The following is a 13,762-nucleotide window of genomic DNA, read 5'->3' on the forward strand; positions in this document are numbered from 1 at the left end:
CCCAAAACCCAAACCCTAGCTTTCCTTCGCTGCTTAATAAACTAAAGACTGAAGCATTTTCCACTAATGTACAATTATCCAGGTGAAGGAAATAAATGTCAAACCATTAAAATGTAACAGATTTCCAAATAAAAATGTCAGGATGTGAACAAAAGTATGTACAGCATTGGAATCAGAATATGCAACAAAAATTGTTTGTTTAAGAAAAAGTTGAATTAGTTTCATATAAGTTTACATTGGGTTCAAAGTATTATGTGAGCTTTGATAGTGGATTTTCAAACATACATCTTTATAAGCAGAAAATTATTTATTATATATATTATTTTTATTATTTTTGACTTTTTAATGCCTATGTAAAAACAAATGTGCTGCTTTCATAGTATGAGCCGTCTCACATTTCAAACCAGCAATAAATAAAGGTATGAGCAAACGGTTAACAATCCAGCCGTGCATACAGTTTATAAGCAAATCCCTGTGGCACTGAAGAGATTATATAGCACATCTGCCATGTGGTGCTTAGCATAAATCTAAGAATTTAAGTTTATAAAGGAGATAATTAAGAGCATCCATACCATTATGTCTTTAGAATGCCTGGGTCATATATAGCCACTTTAAGGTACAACATTCATGCACAATGACAAACATCAGGAAAGATATTTATAATATCAACTAACAGCTGCCATGTACAATTATTCTGCAAAACATCAGAGTTTAAATTCTAAATCTATTGAAGCCATGCTTGCGATGTTATGTTGAGTGGCCAGTAATGAAAAGTAATGTTTTCCATTTAATGAAGAAATTATATAAAATACAATTATTATCTGAAGACCATTTATTAAGTTGAATAGTATTTCTGTAGGGTCATTGAAACCAACATTAGCTTGGTACTATAAATCTGCATTAATCACTGGAAAATACCAGTATTGCTTCACATTTTATTGGGGATGACAATGTGGAGTCTCAATCTTGCATTCACAAAATAATTGGTAATAACGTTTATATAATTTATTAAGCAACACCAAATGTTATGAGTTGATTTCTTCCATGTTTTACACCAAATAATCCTAGTGTAATTTTGTAGCCCAAAATGTCAGCACAGTTTTTATTGTCTATAAATACGAAAATATTTTGTAAGGGAAAGAAGCAGAGCATGCCAGGTCTCCACAGTGCTACCACAGCCAAAATGTTATTGCTCTTCAGATCCTCCAAGGTTCATTATGACTGTGCTGAATATAAAAGGGTATATGCCAATACTTGTATCTCGTTGAATGTTTGTGTGTTTTAGTTGTCTTAAATCAATTATAATAATGAACATAGAATTTTGGGAAAACAGTGAAAACACAAAATGGGCCTGATTTATTAAAGTTCTCCAAGATGGGTGAAGAAAACTATCATGAGAGAACCTTGGTGATCCAGCAAACCTGAAATGTATGTCTTAAAATCATTTGTTATTAGTTGGCAAATATTGTCAATCCCGAACTAGATCTATTCCTGGTTTCCTTTAGTAAATCAGCCTCATTGTGGTTCGCATATCACTGTCACAGTGTAAAGCCAGATCAGATGGCACCCCAGATTCCTGCTGCACCCATGCAGCTTCTGGTATTGCCTTCCAGCTTGCTGGAAGATGAATCAGTATGATCATACTGCTAACCTATTATCAAATAGACAAGCAGGTGACTTGGAACTAAAGCCAAATATTGGGGTCATCAGACAAACAAATGCATCCACTGATTGACTGAACAAATTTCAATTCTTTTGGCAACTAAAATAGTTGTTAGTTTAAATTGTCTTTTATTTTTATTATTTTTTTAAGCTTTTTCCTATTTATTTTTACCAAGTAATTTTACTAAAAACACATTTCTTCTCTTAGAATAAAAGCATTCACTAACCCTTCTGTACGGAGACAACAGAAACAGTAACATAGGACTATGGAACCCTAACCTCCTCTGTTCTCCATAACACAGAGTTACATGATTTCGCAGCCCTTCAGAGGTAGCTGAGAACAATGTAGTCAGCCCCACTAATCCTATTCCTACTCCAAAACATAAAAGCTTATCATTCTATAGTTCAAATAAAGAAGTAATAGTTAGATGTATGTATTAATCTTTCTAATCATCAAAATAAAAGGATACACTAAATTACCACCATTGTATCCTTCAAAAACTAGCAATACCCTTCTTAATCTGACACTGACTTGAATGTCCAGATTTTCTGGAATTTTGGCAAATGGAAAAGGTCATTTTTCTCTGCTGCAAAGTTCTTAAAAAGCAGAAGCATAAAGATATAATAAAAACATTCCATACAAGTAACAAAGAGCTGCCCACCATTCACATTAGATATTAGTTTTAGTAAACAAGGATTATATAGCTTCACATATGAACTGTATGTTGCAAGCATATGATTGTGCAACCAAGTTTTATTACCGATAATTCACTATGTTTATTCAGAGGTTTTTTTCTTCTTCAACCTGCTTTCCAAGTAAGCAAAACATTACAGCCACATTTTTCCACAGCAAACTATTTTACACATAAGCTTTTATTTTTCACTTGGGCAGCTGCTGCTTTGCAATTAATTTGCTTTACCGCTCTCCCAATTTGTAAGTAGCTTACACAGGATGTTTGTGTTTTCCCTACAGCAACCAGACAAAAAAGAAAACAGGCCGCTATAAAGCCCAGCTCCGTCTCTTAGCCATTCAATAGCTGTCTTATGTGGCAGATCATTCTTTCATCTTTCTAGAAAGCCCACTGAATATGGTAATGGCTGAGTAATGCTGCAGAGATCTGGTGGCGGACCAAGAGTGAGGCAATTATTCCTACGTTAATTAAATATATTCATAGTCCTTGGCTGTTTGGTAACAGGCGGTTTGCTTTATAAAAGAGACTTTTCCTTGCAGGTAAATGTAAAATGTATGACTGGTGTGTTTAACACATTTGAATTATCCCAGTGCTTTTTACAAATCCCCAAAACCCTGAATCATTAATAGGTAAATAACTCATTCTTTGGTTAAAACTGGGATACTAGGCTACATGCGATTAGCTGTATTTTCCCTGATCACATTAGCTACGGGTCACTGCTAAAAAAGCCTATTTAGATTTATCCTACAAGCGGCTTATGTTTTATTTTCTGTGGCACTGCTTTTCCAATTTGAAAAAAAAAAAAAAAACTGTATGTTCTGATGCACAGAAATGTAAAGTTGTTAGTAAATAAGATTGAACCTATGCATTTTTTTCCCTACAAGTGGGAATGAGACATTAGTTAAGTCAACAGACTAACCACAATACAGTTTTTAAGGCTGTTACTTGTATCCATTGCTGTGGAATTTTGGCAGTGATGCTCTGTGAATTTGAGAATGAATCATTAGCTAGCACCATTGTCAATCAAACATGAAAAGCACACAAAAAGTTGCTGGGCGATACAGTGGGTAAACAACAAAGTACTAGTGCTTACATCCCAGCTGGACTGGATGTCAGAGGATGAAAGTATCTCAGACCTCATAGCAACCATTCAAAATACAAAACTGCAAACCGAATCAGAACTCCTAACATAGTTAACCCAATTGCAAAAAAAAAAATACAATTCCAAAGATAAAAGGTAAGCACCTATTTAAGTAAATTAATTCTAACATTTCCATAGTCATTTCCAAGTCTTCACTGTACTCTAATTCATTAACAAAGTAAAACATATTACACAACATAATACATACACCTTATACTGCAGTCCGTTCTGCTTTCCGAATTCTGATATATAACATGATATATACATGAATTACTGTTATAGCTGTGGAAAGGTCCCCAAACCAAAAAGAAACAGGACAAAGGACTAGTAACTAGCAGTGCTTGTAGTCTCCTTCCAGCTCATTTATTCTCCATTACTGCCTACTTCCCATTTACTATACCTTGCTGGTTCTATAAGTAATATTACATAGCAGCTGGCATAAGTGGTAAAACCCATTCTCTTTGAAACGCAAGTGTTAAAGGTCTGTCTAGAATAATTAAAAATTAGGAACGCCACATCTTCCTGATTTTCACGTTGGAATTCAAGTTATTCACTTAAATTATATATATAAGTTATTTAATATTGTCTACTGTATTAGCTGCTTGCATGCTGTTATCTGTCCTTTAGAAAAGCATCAGATTGAGGAAGGTGATAACTGCAACTTTAATTTAAAAAGGTCAGTACGACAAACAGGCTATGGCTTTATTTCACTGCAATCTTGTAATAAATGATAAGTTCATTTGAATTTTGCAATAGATACCGGTATATTTATAATGGTGTATATTATGAAAACAGTTCAGCATCTACTATTACATGTAACCCTACAACACTGTGAAGTTTATAGTGGAGATGAGAAGTTGAATTAACCTAACACTAAGAAGGTGTAAAATTCAAACAGCTTTTTTTGAAACATTATCTATATGCATACATAACAAACTACAAAATGTATACCTTTACAATATATTGTTAAGATCTTTGACTTTATAGTGCTTACATGGTATTGTACTAGGTTTAATTAAAGTAGATCCAATACTGATGTTATTGAAGTTGCCACTGCTAAACTCAATGCGCCATTTGCCTGGATGTAAAGATGATCTTTTGGTGTCAGCAGTTTCTGTCATACACCTAAAAACAAGCATGCACATATTTTTCTGACAAGTTGTATATTAGATGGAAACTAATTTTCCTTGCTTTCAATAATAAGAATCGCTTTCAGCAGTCATAGCTGATAAAGGAGGTGTACCAAGATTGGCACTGGAATCTGTCTTCTATTTTTTTTTACATACCGTCCATTGAACAGTTGGCAAACCAGATGTTGGTCTTTTTGTAATAAACTCTATTTCAAGTTCACATGACTTTACATAACTGCCAGGTTTTACCTTAGCAAAAAGTATTCAGCTCACACAGCAAATGTTTGTTCATATTTTTGCACATGGAATAAACTTGGGTTTTTAATGCATCACTCAGGGGCACATGGCAACGCACTGTATATGCTCATTAAGTGGGTGACTATTCAGTTATAACACCGTGCTAGGACACATATAGTGTAAGCTTAGCAGACCAAAATGCACAGACATAAATATTCTGTGTATTGGTACACTGTTATGGCAAGAAATAAAGCTATAATGACATATCTTAATGCAATGTGCTTCACACACAGAAATCAAGTGCAATATGGTGTGAAAGAACCCCTTTAAGCAAAGTTCAATCTGCAAAGTAACCTTCAGGCAGAAATCATCTCCTAATTGATCTAATTTCTAACGCAAACTCATTTTTATTAAATAATGTACTATACTTGTGTTGCAGATAATTATGATTATGATGACATCATGCTTAAAAATGGAAATAAAAGTTTAGCAATCCATTTATAAAGTGTTTTGAAAAGGAAATCTTTTCTTTACAAGGGTATAAAACTTCTTATCCAATAACACAATTGTAGCTAGTTGGCATATCAAGCTGCATGATTTTCAGATGTGGTAAACCACATCTTAAAATTCCTTAGCCAAATAGACTGTAATGTACACAACAGCTCATGGCATATTTAGAGAAAGCAACAAAATGTAGCTTTCTTGTAAATGTTCAGACCAAACCACTAAAACTCAGAAGGAAACTGATTCCTGTAACGTGCATCATGAAAAAACAACAATGTGGTACATAGATATAATTAGAACCAAGAGATATTTTATTATTTACACTTGTAACATCAAAGGCAGGAGACGTCTTAAAACTAACTGTGCCATTCTTTACCTATCAGTTCATTTACAGTTGTCAGGGCAGGGCACACAATTCTAATGAAGAGAACCTGAAGATCTAGATGCCCTCAATCCTTGAATAATCTCCTACATATTATATTTTGCTGCCAACCTCCAGATCTCTGCATCACATAAACTCACTCTCAGGAAAACAAAAAACTTTTACACAAATTGTGTGATTAAATTCCTGACCGTTGCTAATCCTTTGGTGACAGCACTATTTTCAATAAAGGAAGAAAATTGCAGAACACCCCAGTGCCTGATTTATATTACATTTTCAGATACGGAAGTAAAAGGATTAAAGATAGGATTAGAACTCTCTGCACCAAATGATTTTTAAAGAATTGTTTCCAGGTTACTATGGGCACTGCACAGAGACACTTTGCCTGTGGCTGCATACTAATGTCCTCCGTCTAAATCTAGCTTGATATGACTAAAGTGATAACCAGCTCTAATTATACACTGAGTGAAGACATTGGTTTGTTATTGTTTCACCTGCTCTGTAATACATAAAAATGTTGCTGTTGACAGATAGTAAATGATTGATGATAAACAATGTATCTTATACAATATGCAATATTGTTGATCAATTCTATAAAAATTAAAATCAATCAAAACTATTCCATATTCGATCATCACTGGCCTAGTACCAGCAGACATAAAGGTAGCTATAATTTCAAAATATATTACACTTTCAACATATATTACATAACATTACACTGACACTTTAAACAAGCTTATTTTTACATAAATATATGTGTTTAAATTAGGTTACTCCCATAGGGAGCACAGGGAACCACACACCCACCACTGCATATTCTTCCAGTCAATACCCCACTTCTTGAACATATACAGCAAGTAACCCATTTATTCCCATGGAGAGGTCACCTATCACTGGGATGATGATACTTTTACATAGGAAGAAACAGAATTTCGTAGTAAGGAATTACCTTGAGCAATTTGCAGCAACTTCTGTTGCTACTAGGAGTGAAAGGGTCGGTAACCAAACCCCTTTTGTCAGTAATCTTGTGATTTTTCAAGCACATGGGGTATTCGAAGTAACACTGTATTATGTAGCCATGCTCTGCTTCTGCCTGTGATAATGTGATGTATCTCAATTGAAACCTGGAAATATTGTGAGGGTTATGGAGTAAAAGCTGAAAGCTGAATATGGCAGGATATTGTATGAAAAGCACCAATTATGTTAGGGTCTATGGGTTTACAAAATTCAATCTATATATGGATATAGAACTTGCTTTAGAAGCACATCCAGAGAGTAGTAATTATTGATTCATACTCTGAATGGTCTAAGGTTATTAGCGGTCTACCCCAAGGTTCAGTGTTGGGACCTTTACTGTATAACATCTTTTCAAATGATATGGAGTTTGGGATTAATTTCTGTGTTTGCAGATGACACCAAACTATGTAACGGAATTATGTCCATACAGGATGTCTGTAATCTACAAGCCCTGGATGTACTCTTTGATTGGGGCAGCCAAGTGGCAAATGACATTTTATTAAGTAAAGTTTTGCACTTGGGGGCAAACAACATGCTTGCTTCATACTCTCTAGGGTGGATACATTTTGGAGAATCAGAAATGGAAAAGGATCTGGGGGTTCTGGTAAATCATAGACTTAATATTAGCTTGCAATGCCTATCTGCAATATCTAAAGCTAGCAAAGTACTTTCTTGTATTAAAAGAGGAATAGACTGCAGAGATAGAGACATAATCTCACCCTTGTACAAATCATTGGTCAGACCACATCTGGAATATGCAGTCCAGTTTTGGGCACCAGCTCACAAAAACAATATTGTGGAGTTGGAGAGAGTGCAGAGAAGGGCAACATAACTAATAAAAGGAATCGAGGAGCTCAGCTATTAGGAGAGATTAGCTGAACTAAATCTATTCTCCCTCAGAGAAGAGAGGTTTAACCTCCCTGGCGGTATTCTCGAGTATGACTTGTGGTGGATTTTTCATACCAAAAGCGGTAACCCCGAGCCACACTCAGAGTGGAATCGCCAGGGAGTATAGAACTCCTACCTTGTTCCCATGTTTCAGCGACGTCCTCCAGAAGTGTCCATGGCGTCCTCCAGTGATGCCCGGCATCTTCTTCCCCTGGCGATGCCGGTGAGGCATATGCATAACCTGGCAATGCCTGGCCGGCATCTGCATCCCCAGGGTGTGAACGCTGGGGACGCGAGGCTAGTGGAAGCAAATGCCGACCCGGGCATCTGCTCGCAAGTCTTAGGCTCGAGGGTGGAACTGTTACGAAGGTAGGTGGGACCGGGCATGAAATTTAAAATCATGAGGGTTTTTAAATGTACCGCTTTTACATTTAAAAATCATCATTAATCATACCGCCAGGGAGGTTCAGCTTATTAAATAATTATAGATAATCCGTCTATATAGAGAACTCTCTTCCCTACTATTCACTTTAAGATTGGTATAAAGGACAAGAAAACACTCTTCATATCTGGATAAAAAAGAAGTTTAATTTCCAGATCAGGAAGGGATTCTTCACTGTAAGGTCTGTGAAAATATGGAATAGGCATCCTCAGGAAGTAGTTTCAGCAACTACTATAGATTGCTTTAAGAAAAATTTGGATGCTTTTCTAGAAGCATAGAATATAACTGGGTATTAAAGCTTCAAAGGGAACAACGGATTTACAGAGGGAATCAGGAAGGATTTTTTTTTGCCAAAATTGTACCAGGGTTTTTTCTTTTGGCTTCCTCTGGATTAACTATGTCCATAGGGTTTTTTTTTACCTAGGATATGTTTGTTTCCCTAGTGGTTGAACTTGATTGACTTATGTCTTTTTTCAACCTTACTAACTATGTAACTAGAGTTCCACAACATCAGAGCTGTATTTGAACCCTTGTGGTAATAGCAGATTCAAAGATAAAGGTTAGAAGAGAGAAAATGCAGGTTTTTGGACTTTATTTTACAGTAAAAAAACACTACTGGTTTTATTGTCAGAGATGAAGCAAAAATGTAAATTTAGGATATTTCATTCTAATATATTTCTATATCTTGGAACGGCATCTTCCACATTGAGTGTTTGAAATATTTTGGCAACATTTAGGGAAAGCCCTTTTCTGTCCTAACAAACTTTTGGCCACTTCATTCCTCTCAGGTCTTCTTCACTAACTTTTACATTTATTGGGCCCATTGTCGGGCTAAAAATACATGTATATAAAGGTCCCCCTAAAAATTTTATTTTATTTTAAATTTGTTTGTCTAATAGTCACTTACCAGTATTCCTTGTATAAAAGTTGCTATTTTATCTACTACTACTGCTCAATATTGGGTAGGTGGGTGGGGCTCACATGACAAGTAAAAAATAGAGATCAGCAGTAGGAGAGGTGGAGTATTTAGCTAAAGCTGGGTCTTCCAGGTTGCACCACTCTGCGTACTGGCTACCTCTTTGGCAATGGCACTCGAAATAGAGGGGAGGGGCCACATGGACAAATTAGGCTTTTTGAGGGTGACACAAGGTATTTTTTTTTAGACTTTTGTTTCTCAAAAAAAAAAGGATAATCTTACTTTAACACCTAACATTGTCTGTCTGTCTGTCTATCTCGTGTAAAGAGCTTCATCCTTTTGACATTGTGCCTATTATATCACTATACTCTTTTAATACTGTGTGTTAAACAGCTCACAAAGCACTCCACAGCATGTTTCTAGTTTATGTCATCCTGTTTCAAACTGCACTGTAATCTGATACTAAAATTCAGTGACATTTATATTTGAAAAGCTTTTAAATCTTGAAATATTATTAATATATTTGCTGTAAAATACAATTCATTGAGTGTTTTGGGAAAGTTTAGAAAGGATTACATGCCGGACATAATAAATAAACCCATGACTAACAGGCTGTGACAGCCTAAGGGTTCCCTCCTTTCAACACAACAGTCCCCCATGGGGGCAGCTATTCGTTTCATTGCTCCTTTATCACCTTGGAATTTTTATGTTTTTTGCATGTTGTTGTGTAAAAATTCTTTGTGACCCTATGCCAATTTCAAATTTAATTAAAGCCATAAATAATCTTTATTCCACCCTAAAAGGTTTACATATCTTAGTTGTTATTATTATTACTACTTGGAAATAGTTCAAATTCCACTGTTTGATGTTAGTTAACATCCAGGTATAAGTCAGTTAAATGAGATTAAATGGAACAATTGTGCTTTTAGGCATAAAGCTAACATCTCTAATACAACAAAAAATATGTTTGGATAAACTACAGATGGATGTGCCACTCATTCCTACTTATGGTTTTGAAAATTATTTTATATATGACTGTCAGAAAACAACTTCAGTTTATACTTAGGTGTCCAAAAAGATCCATCAGTGTCAAAAAACAAAGTGATATCCTGCATGACAATTAAAACAATGGGCCTGATTTATTAAAGCTCGAGATATACTTACATCAGTGAACCTAGGTGATCCAGCAAACCTTGATAGGATTTCTCAAAAGTAATCTGCTATTTGTTAGCAAATGTAGGAGAGTGAGTGCTGCTCTGCTGGAACTTTGATTTAGCTGTCAGGCAGGAGATCACTCCAAAAAAAGTTTGAATAGTATATAAAGAAGCTCAGATTGGAACTGGGAATTTTACAAATCCCAGTTACAATCCAACATTACTGTATGCGTAATTGACAGGAATAGTAATACTGTTAGAGCTAGACAATAATAGTGATCATCACCCGGTGTCTGAATTGGTAAACTGGGTGGAATTCCCGTCATTGCGTTCAGCTAAAGTACCTGGAGACAATTGTCCTGGCTGCCCTTTTGCAAAATTAGTTGAGAGAACGTAAACAATGATGATGAAGCTCACATCATTATAATTTAAATGCATTCAACCAATCATGCAAGAGGGCAGCCGATGACAGAAATCTTCCGCTAACCCCCTGGGATTGGTTCTACACAATGGAAGAAGCAGAGTCTGTTATTGAGCATTTGAGAGCAGCAGACATTGCATTGGTCATCATCCGACATCCTATTTGGACATTACTGCACCCTGCAAGTGTAAACACTGGTTAAAAAAAGACTAATTGAGATTTTTTTTACGCCTGTTTTTTTTTTGGTTTTTCTAGGGATAACTTAACACAGTCTAGTAAATAGTATTGTTATTATTAATATTATCTAGTAACAATTATCATTATTACAATTACAATTATATTATTAGTAACAATTACAATTATTAGTAGTAACATATTATCTATTAACTATTAGTACATAGTACTACATATGTAACCCTGTACTCATTCCCCGGGGTGGGAGGGCAGATATCTGGGGCCCCCCTATTAAAACGGGCTTCCTGATTACAATTATCTTTCAAATGTTATTGATTACTGTTACCAAGCATAAGGATCTGAGCAGTTGTGCCAAATTGGGATGGATAGATAAGTGGGTCACAGAGTCTTGAAAATAGCAGGTCATGGTTAGTACCTACCAAAAGTGGTGAATGGTTAGTGCCTACCAAAACTGGTGATTTAGCAACAAAGTCAACTTGTGATTTAGCAAAAAAGAACCCAGGGCACGGAGTTCAACAGAAAATCTAATGTAGTACAAATTGATAATTAGCTAATGCTGGCCATAAAAAAGGTGTCAGATCACAGAGTCTACTGCAGCTTAACACATATAGATAGAACATAAAGTCAGAGTACCTATGCAAACACATGATATCGCTTGTTTTTGATTCTTTTAGCATTTTTTCATTTTTACTTTTCCCTATTGTGTGCCAATTTACTTAAAGCAGGTACTGATTTTGGCCACAAAAGGTGAAATTTTCACCATAAGACAATATGTAGACATACACTAACTGATCTAAAGTTAGGGAGATGCTTCCCTGGTTATGTGTATTCTCATTTTCTTGCAAAAAGAAATATGAAATGTGTAAACCTAGTATTTTTTCTTTGAACATTTTATGTCCATACCTACCTCTACTCTCATATATTCTTCTGACCACAGTGACCACACAGTTAACACATAGCAAAAACCTAAAACCTGTAATCATGGGAGCTGAATTTACACAAGAACAGATATTTAAACTTTCTTATATATTCCTGACATGAACAAACCCCAAAGTGCAAAATACTTATGAAAAAATGTTTTTTTTCATAATGACAAAGTAGCAATCAGAACCTTCTTTCCAAAACACTATATTATTAAATTGCCTGGATTTGATTTACTTCTATCACAGCTTTGGTCAAGTATGGATGTTTTTTTGGCTTCTACTTGTGTGTTTTTATGTACTCACTATCAATGGGATATTAATACTATCAATGTATCAATGTACTAATATCAATGGGATATTATTTACATCCTCAGTTATAAAAAAAAAGCCTGATATAGCTTTCTTTTTTTAAGAAACATGGCCTTTTTATTGCGTCCAGCAATAAAGTGTGAAGTTTACACTGTGTCTAAACTTCACAATAAACATACTTTATAGCTGGATTTTAGAAACTGTAGGATACAATTTGTACCAATCTGATTGCAATAGTATACAGCCCAATTTTTGCACAAATGATAACACAGAATTTGTATAATCTAAGGCTGTATCATTGTTACCTTTTTCCTTGCCTGCTGGTCTTTGGAAGAATGAGCTTTTACGTGCTTTCTTAATGAACTTGGGTCTGTGTATCGCTTATTGCATCCCGGAATCTGACAGGCATAGGGTTTCTAGACAAGAAAAAAACATAAGGGAAGGTAATCATATTACTTCACTTGTAACTCCCTTTTCACATTTGTTATCAATAAACATTCCCAGAGGTACTTACAGCATAGGAATCATTTGCTCAAGGAAGGATTAGCAAAATCAGATACAGCAGATTAGTGAAGCAGTCTAACAGCAGTGACTATCCAGAAAACATTGGTTAAGGTTAGAGCAGAATCCAGCTATAGACACAGAAAAAAGTGTGAAACAATAGGGTCAAAGCAATAAAGACAGCAGTAAGAACATTCACTGATTTTAGAATGACATTAGTATGCATAAAAGTGATACTAATTAAAGTTTAAGTATGAGCTAGGAATTTTTTAACTACAGCCCTGGAGGCAAGCACTATTAGCTAGGAACCAGCAAAAAGCAAACATATGACTACCAAGATTAAGACTATCTGGTCAATATATAGTTAATTTATTACATATCCCTGGTGCTCTACTTTCAAAGACCATGTAGTTTCCATAATAATGCTGTATGATTGCCGAACCCGGGTTTAATTATTTAGCTAGTTCTGTTTATTATACTTAAAGTAAACCTCAGCCCAAGACTAAAAGTACAGTTAGGTTCATAAATATTTGGACAGGAAGACCTTTTTTCTAATTTTGGTTCTGTACATTACCACAAATAATTGTAAAGGAAACAACTCTGATGCAGTTGAACTGCAGACTTTCAGCTTTAATTCAATGGGTTGAACAAAAAGATTGCATAAAAATGTGAGGAACTAAAGCCTTTTTTTTACACAGTCACTTCATTTCATGGGCTCAAAAGTTTTTGGACAAATGATGCAGGCTGGTGTAGGCAATTCATTCGTTATGTCATAATCAATAAAGCAGATAAAAGGCCTGGGGTTGATTTAAGGGGGGGGGGGGGATGCTCGTATATGGAAGATTTTGCTGTGAACAGACAACATCCATCAGATTTTGGATAGATCAGCAGTAGGATTTTGCTGTGAACAACAACAAGCCATCCTTAAGCTGCACAAACAGAAAAAACCCATCCAAGAAATTGCTACAATATTAGGAGTGGCAAAATCTACAGTTTGGTACATCATGAGAAAGAAACAAAGCACTGGTGAACTCAGCAACGCCAAAAGACCTGGACGTCCACGGAAGACAACAGTGGTAAATGATCGCAGAATCATTTCCATGGTGAAGAGAAACCCCTTCACAACAGCCAACCAAGAGAACAACACTCTCCAAGAGGTAGGCATATCGATATCCAAGTCTACCATAAAGAGAAGACTGCATGAAAGTAAATACAGAGGGTGCACTGCAAGGTGCAAGCCACTCATAA

The 13,762-nt window shown here is 35.5% G+C and overlaps 1 protein-coding gene across 1 annotated transcript in view; it reads right to left on the reverse strand.

The window, feature by feature from the left end:
- The window catches only part of GLIS3 (GLIS family zinc finger 3), a 211,393-nt gene that overhangs the window by 65,234 nt on the left and 132,397 nt on the right, over positions 1 to 13,762 (reverse strand). The window contains exon 6 of the mRNA XM_072404214.1: positions 12,319 to 12,429. Within this exon, the coding sequence (XP_072260315.1) occupies positions 12,319 to 12,429 (111 nt within the window). The remainder of the gene's footprint in view (positions 1 to 12,318; positions 12,430 to 13,762) is intronic.

Source organism: Pyxicephalus adspersus, chromosome 3 (genome assembly GCF_032062135.1).
Source record: "Pyxicephalus adspersus chromosome 3, UCB_Pads_2.0, whole genome shotgun sequence".
In the NCBI taxonomy this organism is placed as follows: domain Eukaryota; kingdom Metazoa; phylum Chordata; class Amphibia; order Anura; family Pyxicephalidae; genus Pyxicephalus; species Pyxicephalus adspersus.